The sequence below is a fragment of the Monodelphis domestica genome, chromosome 5 (genome assembly GCF_027887165.1).
Source record: "Monodelphis domestica isolate mMonDom1 chromosome 5, mMonDom1.pri, whole genome shotgun sequence".
Classification (NCBI taxonomy): Eukaryota; Metazoa; Chordata; class Mammalia; order Didelphimorphia; family Didelphidae; genus Monodelphis; species Monodelphis domestica.
Window position 1 is genome coordinate 107,676,935 of NC_077231.1, and position 13,741 is coordinate 107,690,675.

General features: G+C 36.8%; 1 protein-coding gene across 1 annotated transcript in view; it reads left to right on the forward strand.

The window, feature by feature from the left end:
• The window catches only part of GDI2 (GDP dissociation inhibitor 2), a 46,819-nt gene extending 33,737 nt beyond the window's left edge, over window positions 1-13,082 (forward strand). Inside the window, exons 7-11 of the mRNA XM_001374477.5 lie at window positions 6,836-6,935; window positions 9,989-10,160; window positions 11,414-11,558; window positions 11,951-12,005; window positions 12,094-13,082. Coding sequence (XP_001374514.1) covers window positions 6,836-6,935; window positions 9,989-10,160; window positions 11,414-11,558; window positions 11,951-12,005; window positions 12,094-12,240 — 619 coding nt within the window. The 3' untranslated portion in view covers window positions 12,241-13,082. The remainder of the gene's footprint in view (window positions 1-6,835; window positions 6,936-9,988; window positions 10,161-11,413; window positions 11,559-11,950; window positions 12,006-12,093) is intronic.
• The last annotated feature ends 659 nt before the right edge of the window (window positions 13,083-13,741 follow it).

The following is a 13,741-nucleotide window of genomic DNA, read 5'->3' on the forward strand; positions in this document are numbered from 1 at the left end:
CTAGTTCTTCCCAGCCTCCGAGCCCAGGTATTCAGCTCCGCCCAGATAATCAGCGCGCGTTGTTCAGCGCAGCCCGCACCGAGTCCAGGTCCGCTGGATTCTCCAGTAAAAGCGCCCTGAGACGTTTTTTTCCTGGCAGTCCCCAGATCCCAAGGACCCTGGAGTGCCCCCACCAGACAGAGACGTTCCCCACTCACTCGCTGTCCCGGTGAGCGCTCAGGTAGCTCACTCTGGTTTAGTGGGGGAGGTGGGGTGGGGGAAGGGCGGCTCAGTTCACTTTTCTGTGCAAGTTTTTCCTTCTTATTTTAGTGTGGAAATGTTCAAGCCCCACGTACCTTTGCCTCTGTGGGGTACTGGGGAGTCCTTCTGTTCCTCCAAAGGTGATTTTATGCTCCTTTGATGTAGTCTATTTCGTTCGGTGCTGGGGAGAGAAAGCGTGCAGCTTCTAGATTGCAGCCATGATTACCCGGAAGTCCCAATTTAATACTATTTTTAAAAATTCACTCAGAGCAAAGAGGAATTTAAAAAACCATAGAAAGGGAAAAAAACTGCTCCCTTTCTCCACTTTGGTACAGAGAGAAAGTGAGAGCATGCATGGGCAGAAATGACTTAATGATGCACTTCAGGAAAGGGAAAAGGGAATTGTGGGGATTGTAGTCCCCAGGGTTCAAGACTCCGATTAATACACAGGCTTGGTGCCGAAGGCAGTTTTAAAGTTATTGTTGCATTATTAGAATAAATGAGAAAGTCCCATTACCACATAGTTTAATGATAACATAGAATTGGCATGTGTAATTATGGTATTCATCAGTGATTTTTTCAGAAGAAGGTGCCTTTTCATGAAAAAAATTTAAATATTTCAAAGAAATTAAATTTTACTTTTCTAAATTTGCAATATAAAACAGCAGAGGAAAATAGGCAATATGGAGGAGTAAAGGACATTAGAGGCAAACAGAAATAGGAGTTCAGAACTTTGGTTTCAGCTCTTTCTGGCATTTATTCCTTGTGTTGTCATCTTGGGACAAATCACTTAACCTCTTTGTACTTTTGTTTCCTCTATAAAATGAGGGGGCTAGATGTCTCACTTGGAGCTGAATTACTAACAGGTTTTTTGCATTTGTATAAGCAATAGTAATGGTCCTGATCTCTGCTTTTTGGCTTTGAAATGAGTGCTATCCTATTGGAGATACGGTGATTTTTTTTTTAAATTAAATACTATTTTATTTTCACACAGTGATCAGCCTTCTCTCCCTCTCCCTTTTCTCTCCTATTGGGAAAGTAAGCAAAACAAAACTATACAAACTTTTTTTTTTTACTAGAAAAGTATTTATTAAGCACTATGTGTAAGGCACAGTGGCATTAAACAGTGAGGATACACATACATAAGTTAGACAGGAGACGTGTTCTCCAAGAGTTTCCATTCAACTTAGGGGAGACGTCACAAGTAAGGGAGTTGTAGCCAGGGAAGGATGGATGTTTTGGTGTGGGAAGGTACCAGATTGGTTAGGGGAATAATGGGGCAGTTGATGGATGTCCTTTTCAGAAGCAGTAGCTGTGTAGCTGATAATAGGTGCCTGGAGCAAAAGGTGGAAAGTTGGAGAAAGAGGGAAGGGATGTGTGAAAGTTGATGAGAGGACTACTGGGAGGTACTTGCAAGACAACAGGTGGCGAAAAGGCACATTCAGTCTGGCTCAATTGAGGAGAAATGGCCCCTTTTCTGCCCTGACACTGCCTGGCCCTAAACCCACATTACCTGCAGCATGTTTCGATACTCTTTGCATTTATTCTTGTGTCTCCATTCATTCAATGGATACCTGTTTATCATCTAACAATAATAAAAGCTACAGCTCACATTGCTATCTCCTTTAGGACTTGCAGAGTCCTTTCCTCACAACAGGGCTGGGTGGTGAAGTGGATAGTGTGCCAGACTTGGAAGGCTCTTCTTCAACACTTCAAAGTTGTCTTCAGACACTTATTTCACAAAATTTTTCCTTGGCCATGTCTAAAAAATTAGGTCTCGATATAATCATTTTTCTAAACTAAGCTCAAAAAACTCCTCCAAAATCTTAAGTTGAACTTTGGTGATTGAATCAGATTCCGTAATCCTTAGATCCAGCTTTTGAATCACCTTAGTAGTGTGCCAGACATGATAGGTTTTTAGAATGAGGATTTCTCTTTACCCAGCATAGGGCAACTTTGAATCATCTTTATGTGGTATGCATGCACATCTTGATTACCAAACTTCCCTGGCTCTAAGGTGCTGAAATGAGGGCTATTATTTTTGGCCTGTGGCGACTTCCCCCAAACTCTCCTCTTTTTCTCATTTTCCTTTTATTGAACCACCTTCCTCACAGTCAACCAGACTTGTAAGTAGTTAGGTGTCCCTCTTGGCTCCTTTTTCTCTCTTTCCACCATATCCAATCTGTTGACAGTGCTTGTCATTTTTACCTTTGTAACATGGCACAGATAATGCCCTTCCGCCAACGTCACTGCCACCACCCTGGCTAGGGCCCTCCCCTCACTCACGCTGGGCCTGGCCTCTCCAGTCCAGCTCTCCTCCGCTGTCAAAGTGATTTGACCAAATAGTAAGTACTCTTTGACTCCTCCCAACCTTTCCAGTCTTTCTTACACCTTCTTCTCTTCAACCTGGACTCCTCTCCCTCCTCATCTCTGCCTCCTCCCTTCCTGCTTTCTTCAAATCCCAGCTAAAATCTCATTTTCTACAGGAAACCTTTCCACATCTCCCTATATTCTAGTGCTTTTCCATTGTTGATTATTTCCAGTTTATCCTATACATAGTTTGTTGATTTGTAATTGTTTTCATGTTGCCTTTCCCATGAACCTGTTTTTCTTTGTATCCCCAGTACTTTGCCCAGAGCCTGGCACATAGCAGATATTTTATAACTTTTTATTGACTAACTATTGGAATATTTTCATTGGTATGGGAAACTGCCAGTGTGAAAAATCCTTCCACCAATGTGTAGCAGCAACTTAGTTGATACTTCTATAGTTAGTCTTAGAGAATTGCTTGGATTCTTTTTTGGGAGGGGGTTGAAAAACTTGATGCTTATAAATGTTAAAAACCAAATTTTGTTGAATTAGCAATGTTAATTCTTAGTGCTTTAAAAAAAAACAATTATCCATCTATTAAATAATGTTAAATGCTTTCTTTGAGGGCCAATTGGAATCAGCATATGATTGAAAATCTTGATTACCAAACTTCTTTGGATCTAAGTTGAGATGAAGGCTATTGTTTTTGGCCTGAACTTATGATACTTATCTTTTTCCCCTTAAACCTTCTCTTTTTTTCATTTCCTTTTTGCTGTCGAAGGTATCACCACCCTAGTAAATTGTTTCACTTCAATTAAGAAACTGTGGCTTAACAGAAGAAACTTGTGTTTGGAAGACCCTTTTGAAAGCTGTGCTTTAAAAAAAAACAAATCTAAACTACTTTTACTAGCCTACAGGGGTCAGTAATCTTTGAATTAGCAATAAAAAATTCTTAACATTAGAGATTACACAGCTTTATCCCAAGTTCTACATTTAAAAAAAAATATTTTTTATTCTGAAATTCAACACCAAAAAAGAGAATATCCATGAATATAGAATATGAAAAAGAATCACATAAGAAATATAGAATCTCTATTTCCTGCTGCTTACTTCTAAAAAAAAGAATTAATAATTCTACATTTTACTTTCAAAACTGCCCTGCTTTTCTGGGCTTCCTTCTGTTCCCTAATTGACTTGTTTTTTTACATCATTGTTGCTTATTCTCTTTCTCCTATCCTCCCATATTAAAAAAAAATGAGAGGGGGAAAAAACCTCCTTGTAGCGAATAAGTAACATCAAGCAAAACATCTATATATCATTCATATCCAGAAATCTCATTTTTTTACTTGTCCATGCATCATTCTCTTTAAGGAGGTGTGGGTAGTATAATTTATCATTCCTCTGTAATCATGCTTGGCATGGCATGGCCATGACAAGTTTTTAAGCCCTTCAAAACTGTTTTTCTTTGTGATGTCTTGTACAAGTTGTTTTCTTATTTAACTCTGCATCTATTGCTACTAGTCAAGAGTCTTTGAAATCATCTGTTTCATTATTTCTTATGGTTTAGTCTATTTAATTCATATACTACAATTCATTTAGCAATTTCCAATTTAATTGGACCTCTTTAGATTTCAGTTTTTTCTTTTTTGTTTTACTTTTAATTAATTTTAATTTTACTTTCACTCTGGTCAGGATCTGGAATTTGTTTTTGTTTGTGACTCTTCCCTCCCCAGTTATTAACCCCCTCTCTTTAGCACCCGTCTGCATTTGTTTTCTTGTTGAGTTTGATGCATTTCTACACCAAACTGTTTATTTTTATTCATTTCTCTTTTGTCTGTTTCCAATAAGATTGGGGTTCACTTGGTTGCCCACTCTACTCTTCCCTTCCTCCATGTTTGCAAACTCTTTTTTCCACATCTCAGTTATGAGATATGACAATATATCTTTTATTTTCCCTTTTCCTTCAAATTCTTAGAACAGAAACAATGTATCCCCAGAACCTCTATTTCTATTATTTAATTCCCTTCATATGCTTCAAAGATAAGGTTCTGAAGGGACAGTTGTTTCTTCTTTCCTTGTTAAGCACTAAATCATACAGAACAATTAAATTCACCTTCTAGATTTCTTTGGATTTTTGTTTCTATTTCAAGGTTCCTACTTAGCTTTGGTCTTTTTGTCTAAAATATTCAAAAATTCCCTATTCCCATACTGGTAGGATTATACTTTGTTTTTAAGGGTAAGTTATTCTTTTTTTATGTCCAGTATTTATTTTTGTATTTATTTGTTTTTTATTTGAAGATATTTTATTGTCCCAATTACATGAAATAACAATTTTCCTCTCCCCTCTCTGAGATGGTAAGCAATTTGATCTGGATTATACATGTAGTATCATACAAAACACACTTCCATATTTGTCAATGTTGTAAGAGAATACTCATATAAAACCAAAACCCCAAAACAAAATTGCAAATAAGCTAATGTGAAAGATAGTATGCTCTTATCTGCATCTGACCCCAATAGTTCTTTCTCTGGAAGTGGATAGCATTCTTTGTCATAAGTCCTTCAGAATGGTCTGGGATCATCGTATTGTTGAGAATAGCTAAGTCTTTCACAGTTGATCATCGTATGATATTGCTGTTACTGTTGTGTACAGTGTTCTTCCAGTTCAGTTTATTTTGCTCTACATCCGTTCGTGTATATCTTCCCAGCTCTTTCTGAAATCATCCTGCTTATCATTTCTTATAGCTTAATAATACTCCATCACCAATATATACCACAGTTTTTCAGCCATTCTCCAAATGATAGACATTCCATCAATTTCTAATTTTTATTGCCACCACAAAAAGAGCTGCTATATTTTTGTACAAGTAGATACTTTGAGGGTAAGGTATTCATTGTAAGCCTCTCTTTTTTGTCTTTTTGAATACTGAATTCCCAAATCTCCATTTATTCTAGAAGCTGCTAGGTGATCTGTGATTCCTTTTGTTATCCTGACTGTGGTTCCTTGAATTGCTTATTTCTTGCCACTATAGTATTTTTTTGAGAGATGAAAGGCCTTAATTTTCTCTCTGTCATTCGTGGGACTATTCTTCTGTGGTTCCTTTTAGGAGCAATCAGTGGATTCTTTCTGTCTTAACTTGGCCTTCTGGTTTTAATAGATCTGATCAGTTTTCATTAAATAAAAATGAAATAAATTCTATAGGGATTTTTTTTTAACCATGATTTTCAGGGACACCAACGATTTTTAAATTTTCTTTCCATTACCTGTTCTTTAGTTCAGTTTTTGATACCAGACATCTTACTTTTTAAAAATTTGTTCTACTATTTCTTGCTGCTCATGAATACATCGATTTGTTTGTTTTATTCTAGTTTTCAAGAAGTCCACTTCTTGGGTAAGGTTTATCCCATTCTCTTCTAAGCTCTTCCAATTCTTTTTTCTAAAGCTTTAAATCTTTGATTTCTAGCTTCATGTCTTCTAGGTATTCAGGTAGACCTCAGGGAAAATTCCATTTCCCCTTTTGTTACCTCTATTTACAATTTTCACAATTTTTCTTATTTTGGGGAGATGCCTAGATCTATAATACTTTATTGTGGGCTAGGGCAGCCAGGCTTTGGTCCCTTGTGCTTTTGATTAGAGGTCAGCCTTACTTGATCTTGCCTGGTTCTGTTAGGTTCCTGTACTTGTCACCCTACCCTGGGCCTTTAAGATTTAGAACACTGGATCTTCAGGGCTCTCTCTGATGTCTCAGGATAGAGTGCTAGTGTGTCTGGACTCTTCTTGTCCCATTATTGCTGGGCCTTACTGGTCAACACCATCACTGCTTCTTGAACTCTTACGGTCTCACTCTGGTGTATACTGATGTCTCTGAGTCTTCTCTGGGATGGGGCTGGGCCTTCAGCCCCTTTATCTCTGGACGCCTTTTGCTTACACTGTAAGGTTGCCAGCTTGTTAGCCTGAACTGAACCTGTGCTGGCTCTGCTGGCAGACCCGTTTCCTATTTCCTGTGGATTTCTGGCTGCCTTTTTGTGTAATTCTGGGGTAGAAGAAGTCACTTTACTGTAAGTTTTCATTGGGTTTGTTGATCATGGTTTGGTCTAGTGTGGATTTCAGGTTTTTGCTGGCATTGACATGTGGGAGCTGTGTAGTCTGCGTCTGTTCAGGCAGCCATTTGCCTAACAGTCCTTATTTATCTAGACTTCCTTCATGAAGGATGTGGAAAGTTTTTGTCAGCTAAAACAATTTAAAATTTTTACTGAGATGTATTTTTTTTTCTTTCATTTATAGGCTAAGTGCCATTTATGGAGGTACCTATATGTTGAACAAGCCAATTGAAGAAATCATTGTAAAAGATGGACAAGTGATTGGTGTAAAATCTGAAGGAGAGGTATAGTAGCTTTGGATTTGGGGAAAGATATCTGATATGTAACAACATTTTATAATTTAATAAGTACTTGTTATTATAAGCTGTATTTGATAGCTTCCAGATTATACAAGAAATCTGTTTTAGTACTACTGATCATAATGGCTACAATTTTTATAGCACTTTAAACATTCATATGGAAAACTACCAATGATTATTTTGAACTTGTAGGCACGAAGTATGGCAGTTACATAATCAAATATCATTGATATCTTTAGCTTTGATTCCTACTGTATGTCTCTAAAGACATAAGTTTTGGATGAGATGTAATTGATAAGTTTCAAAGTACTTCTTTACACAAATTATATTCCTGGCTATAAATTAGCTTTTGTTGGATTGAGTTATACTTTTATTTTAGATGTATACTAATAATAGAAAAAATATTATTGGACTAGAAGTCAAAGGATTTGGATTCTAGTTTCAGCTGTCTCTTGCAACTCATACACTACGATTTTATCATTTTATCAATGAAATTATTTGGTTAACACTGTGATAGTTTGAACATTATAGTATGGTTATATGAAAGTGCTAAAATAAGAAGTTGCTGTCTATAAAATCCCATTGTTAAGAGAGATTATTTTTATGGACCCTGCTAAAATAAAAATAAATTGGGTCGGGGCAAGCTATTAGACATATCTTTTTTAATTGTAATTTTAAAAATTTAATTAATTACTTAAGAATATTTTTCCATGGTTACATGATTCATATTCTTTCCCTCCCCTCTTCCCTCCCCCCTCCTTCCTCAGCCAATGAGCAATTCAACTGGATTTTTACATGTATCATTGATCAAGACCCATTTCCATATTATTAATATTTGCAATAGAGTGAGCATTTAGAGTTTTAGACATTTCTTAATGAGAATGAAGGGGCAGCTGGATGCATAGTGGATAGAGTGCCAGGTTCTGAGTCAGGAAGATCTGATAATCAGCCTCAAGACACTAGCTTTTTGTGACCGTGGGAAAGTCATTTAATTCTGTTTATCTCAGTTTCTTTATCTGTAAAATGAGCTGGAGAAGGAAACGGCAAACTATTCCAGAATCTTTGCCAAGAAAAACTCCAAATGGGGTCACAAAGAATTGGACACAACTAAAATGACTACAGCAACAAGAATGAAAAATGACTAGATTTTGTAGGATTTGAGGAGAAAGAGTGATGTTTTGGGGCTTTGGGGAAGGGGAGATTGGGAAACTAAAGTGCTGCTTGACCTATAATTTTTGTGCTCAAAATTGCATTTATATTTGAAGTGTAAAAGAATAGGTGTCTAGGCATAGAGATTTCCTGTGTAAAGTTTGTCACTCGTGCTAAGGTAAATAATCTTTGGGAGTATTCTTTTCTCTTATTTAAACATTTGTTCTTTTTTAAGGATCATTTCCAAAACAACATAACTCTTTATTTCTTTACTTAGTCCAAGTCTGATTAAATTTATTACATAGGCTAGCCAACTTTCAACCAGGCTAGGAACAAGATAAAAATTTAAAATTTTTCTTTGTTGTGAACCTTGTAGTCAGATCGGACAATTTCTGTACAGCTAAGTGCTAGGTTTGGCCATGTGAGCCTTTACTGTTACTCCTCTTGGAGCTTGATCATGATGAGAGCCTGAAATAATCTTATTAAAGACAAATGTGGTAAATATCTTATTTTACAATAACATTTTGCTCTTCATTCTTTGCATAATGCAGCTAAACTTTTATTTTTATAATTTTAGATTTACAAAAGATACTATATAGTCAATAAGTCTTCAAATATATGTTTATTTGAAACTTATATTTAAGGGTTTCCAGTTTGTGACTGCAGATATAATGGCTTTAGATGCCATATATTTTTGTTTATGTAGTAGGATGTGGAATTCATATATATATATGTACATATATATATATATATATGTACATATATATATATATATATATATATACTAGGAAAAATTACTGCCAAAGTAGTGCAATGTAAACCCCTGGACTCTCAAGTCTGAAGTCAGAAGACCTGGAGTCATTTCTCCTCAACAGCTCCCTCATCCCACCACCAACCTTCCCACAATTACTGTTATTGTCAAGGAAGGGCATCATCGCCCGCCTCCTTGTCACTCAGGTTTGTAAGCTGTGTCATCCTTGACTCTTCACTTGTATTCACCCCGTAGACTGTATAGTCTTGTCATTTCTACCTTAACATTTGTTGTATTGGTCACCTCTCCATTGACATGGCCATCATTGCATTATTGCAAAACCAATTCAAATTGGTTTTCTTGGCTTAAATCTTTCCTCTCTACCCTTTACTCAGTTGTTGGTGATTTTCCTAAAGTTCAGGTCTGACCATGCCACACCCATCCTACTCAGTAAACTCCAGCAGCAACCCAGATACCTCGAAGATCAAGTATATAAATTCTTTATTGCATTTAAATCCCATCATAATCAGGCTCCTTCCTATGTTTCCATCTTCTTACACATTCCCCTTCTGCAGTCTCAGAGCTATGCTGCCCTCCTCGCTATTTCCTACCTAGGATGCTCCTTCCCAGCACAGTTGGCTGTTCTCCCATGTCTAGAAGGCTCTTCCTCAACTCTGCCTTCTGCCTTCCTTGGTGTCCTTCAAGACTGTGGTCTAATTCCTTACTTTAAGAAACCCAGTTCTAGTCCTAGCCCTGAGATTACCTTCCATTTACACTGTATGTATTTATTTGCATGTTGTCTTCCTCTATTAGAATGTGAACTTCTCCAAGGTAGACAAGTGTTTTTACATAACCTTTTTTGTGTTCCTAGAACTTATCATTAACAGTGCCTACGTGGCACATTTATTGTTTCTGGTTTTTATTTGTACCTCTAGCACATAGATCAGACTAGATGTCAACTTCTAATTAGGGTCTCTGACAATCCCAGTTCCAAATAATTATTTATTCAACTTTATGCACAATTAATTTTACCTAGAAATACATTTTTTCCAAGTAGGCCTTGGAAGACTTTTTGAACTTTTTACTGGTGCTTTAATGTGCTAACAATATACTAATAAAGTCTTTTGTTTTGTTTCAGATTGCCCGTTGCAAGCAGCTCATCTGTGACCCTAGTTATGTAAAAGATAGAGTAAAAAAAGTAGGCCAGGTGATCAGAGTTATCTGCATCCTGAGCCACCCAATTAAGAACACCAATGATGCCAATTCGTGCCAGATCATCATTCCACAGAACCAGGTCAACCGGAAATCAGGTGAGTTATAAAGACTAGAGAATGCTCAAGAAGTGTTCTTTTGGGATTTTCGTCTTATACTATTATATAGTATATTATATTATACTATTATATATTATATACTATAGTATATTATACTATTGATTGTTTAATCATGTTATAATGAAGAAAAACATTTTACTGGTTGGAAGCTTCAAAATTTAAGAATTGATATCTACAAATTGAATTTGTAGGGAGCTTAATGGATATATACTATTTCTAAACTGATGGGACCAAACCTCTAGTGCCAATTTTTCTCTCATTACTTGATTTTACTTATTTGTATGAAAATTAAATGGTCATTTATTAGCACTCTTATGTGATAAAATCAGAGCTTTAGGGGGCAGCTGGGTGGCTCAGTGGATTGAGAGCCAGGCCTAGAGATGGGAGGTCCTAGGTTCAAATCTGGCCTCAGACACTTCCCAGCTGTGTGACCCTGCGCAAGTCACTTGACCCCCATTGCTTAGCCCTTACCACTCTTCTGCCTTGGAACCAATACACAGTATTGACTCCAAGATGGAAGGTATGGGTTTAAAAAAAAAAAATCAGAGCTTTACACAAAAAGTGGATGAAATCGCATCTTAACATAAATAATATACATATATATATATATATATATGTATGTATATATAATTGTGTTGAATTGGGGAAAAAAGCAGTTTGGCAGGAGCAATAAGTTAACTGGGCCCTTACCTCTTCCAATTAGGTGGGAGGTATCTTCTTATCTCTGATTTGGGTTCCAGGTTGATCACAGTTGTATTTAAGAATCACAACATTAAGATTTAATTTTTGTCATCTTGTTTACATCATTGTACTATAGTCATTATAGATGTTTTATTGGTAGCCTATTTCACTTTCCATTCATTTATGTTTATATTCTGCTATCACATTACATTAGAATATGTGCCATTAGTCAGTGCACAGCACTGAGGGAATAGGTGACTTGCCCAAGATTTTAACTTTTAAGAAAGTTATTTTTCATGATTAACAGTTAGGGAGTACCAGAGTGTATGTACCTTTTCCCCTTAATCACATGATTTTAGGACTTAGATATCTATGTAAGGTGCTCCCCCCATTTTGCTTGCATGACACTATGCTAGCTTATCAAGAAATCCAGGCTCAGTAGATCTGATCCTAGTCAAGCAGTTTAAAATACAAATGAAATGTAGAACTTAAAACATACAAATACTCAACATTTAAAAATAGAGAAAATGAGCTTTAATGGTTTGTTGCAGATATCTATGTTTGCATGATTTCTTCTGCACACAATGTGGCTGCACAAGGAAAGTATATTGCTATCGTTAGTACTACTGTGGAAACCAAAGAACCTGAGAAGGAAATCAGACCAGCTTTAGAGCTTTTGGAGCCAATCGAACAGCAGTAAGTCTTATTTACATATCAGTCCCATTGGTGCTTAAAAATTAAGTTCTGGTTATTAATTTGTTTTCTCGTCTTGGGTCCAGGTGAGGGCAAACAAAATAGCTGCTAGACACCTTGCATGAGAATATCTAACTTTCTTGCCCCTTGATTTGCCACCCTGAGTTTTTACCTTCTTTAGAAAGGTTCTGGTTTTTCAAGGCAAAGCTTTGATTGAAAGTCATCTTTCCTCTTCCAATGTATTGAATGTTTTGGGTGCCAAGTAATCTTGGGAGTGTTATTAACTGTTCAATAAACATTCAAGAGCCTGTTTTGTGCAATTTCCTGGTATAAGTACAAAAAAGAAAGTTCCTTGCCCCCATGAAACTTAACATTCTGACCCATTCTCTTTTCAGATTTGTTAGCATCAATGATCTGTATATTCCAACTGATTTGGGAACAGAAAGCCAGGTTAGTATTAGGGTTGGGGATGTATAAATTTGGGCTTTCCCAGGAGGCATTTCAAAATCATCTAAGTGTCTCAACTTTCTTTTTCCAGATCTTTATTTCTCGCACTTATGATGCTACAACTCACTTTGAGACAACTTGTGACGATATTAAAGACATCTACAAGAGGATGATGGGGTCCGAGTTTGACTTTGAAGAAATGAAACGAAAGAAAAATGACATTTATGGGGAAGACTAATAGCAGTAATATGCTAATATCCAATTAGGAGAAATTTAAATTTCAGCTAATACAGAGTTATATCAAGAACCTAATGAACATTATATGAAATCAATATTGTATGGCCTGCTTTTGTAATCACTTCTTTGAGATTGAAGAGTACTATGCCCCTCAATGTTCCCCTCTATTCCCCCTTTTTAATATCATGTATTACTGTCTTTCTCCTGGGATGACTGTCCAGAAGCGACAGATTGCTAATATTATGTTCAATTTCCCTGAGTGTGTGTGCGTGCGTGTATGTCTGTGTGTTTTTTAAGGGAAAGCACAGCTTAAACATACACTCACTGAGGCAGACAAATAGAACTTGATACAGTATTTGTATCTTTTAATAGTATAGCCTTTTCAAATGTATGCTTATTGGGTTCATGCTGATTCTCTAAGTTCATGTACTATCTATTCTCTTAACATTAAGGAAACTTGAACACTCCAGTGTTGGACAGCATCATCCCTCCAGGTCCCATAACTTAGTTTTTGTTTCACGTCAAGTATTATGACGGTGCCCGGATATCATAGCCATTAGTCATGGGCATAGATTTCTAACCCAGCTTTAGCTTTTGAAACTGTTTACATAATTTGGGAGGGGCCTGTGTGCCTAAAGGCTCCTTCGGTGTTTTAATCTAATAAAACTGATGGAAAAAAAAGTAATAGCAGGCAAGATGTGAAAGTACCTTCTATCCCCCTGGCTTTTTGGATGGACCAAATCACAATGCAGTATTAATTTGACAGAGCCTCCAAGTCCATGATGTTTCATAAATGGCTCCAAATGATTCCTGTACTGCAAAGTAAAGCCAAACTGGAAACCAGTACTTGTTTATTGGTCTATTTACTTCCCATTGTAAGTTTTGTCATTGGCCATACCTGCTGTTTCCCATATTAGACTTAGCATTCTCATGAATATATACCCATCCACCAGAAATGTAGTTTTGATTTGGAAGACCCAAAGGAAGACCTGATTATGAATTATAATCATTAGGTAATAGAACTATAATCTCTTCTATCATAAAATTCTTAAGTGGACATCATCTGTCTAACTGGAATTCGCTCATCAGCAACCATTTAAGGGGCAATAATCAAGTCTATCTTGGCACATGAAAGTTAGTTAACAACAGAGAAATCTGGTCTTGCTTCTGAGACCCTTGTAAAAATTAATAGTTGTTAGAGGACGGAAGGCTCTGACCTGCTCCTATCATTTTCTCCCAATGTGTACACAAAGTTTTCAGGCTTTTAGATAAATGGCATGTTAGAAGGTAGGGAGAGCCTGCTTAAAGGAGAATAGTATAGAATGGAAATGCATAGTTACTTAGGAATGCTGGAGGGGAGAAGATTGCAAGGTGGGATACTTGGCTGTGAGAAACCAGGTCCTGAGCTCTGACTTTAACCTTTACACTTGGTTATTTGGGCAGAGTTGTAGTTAAAGAAATGCTGGCTTTATGTGCGTCTGACACCAGGTGGTAGGGAGAGT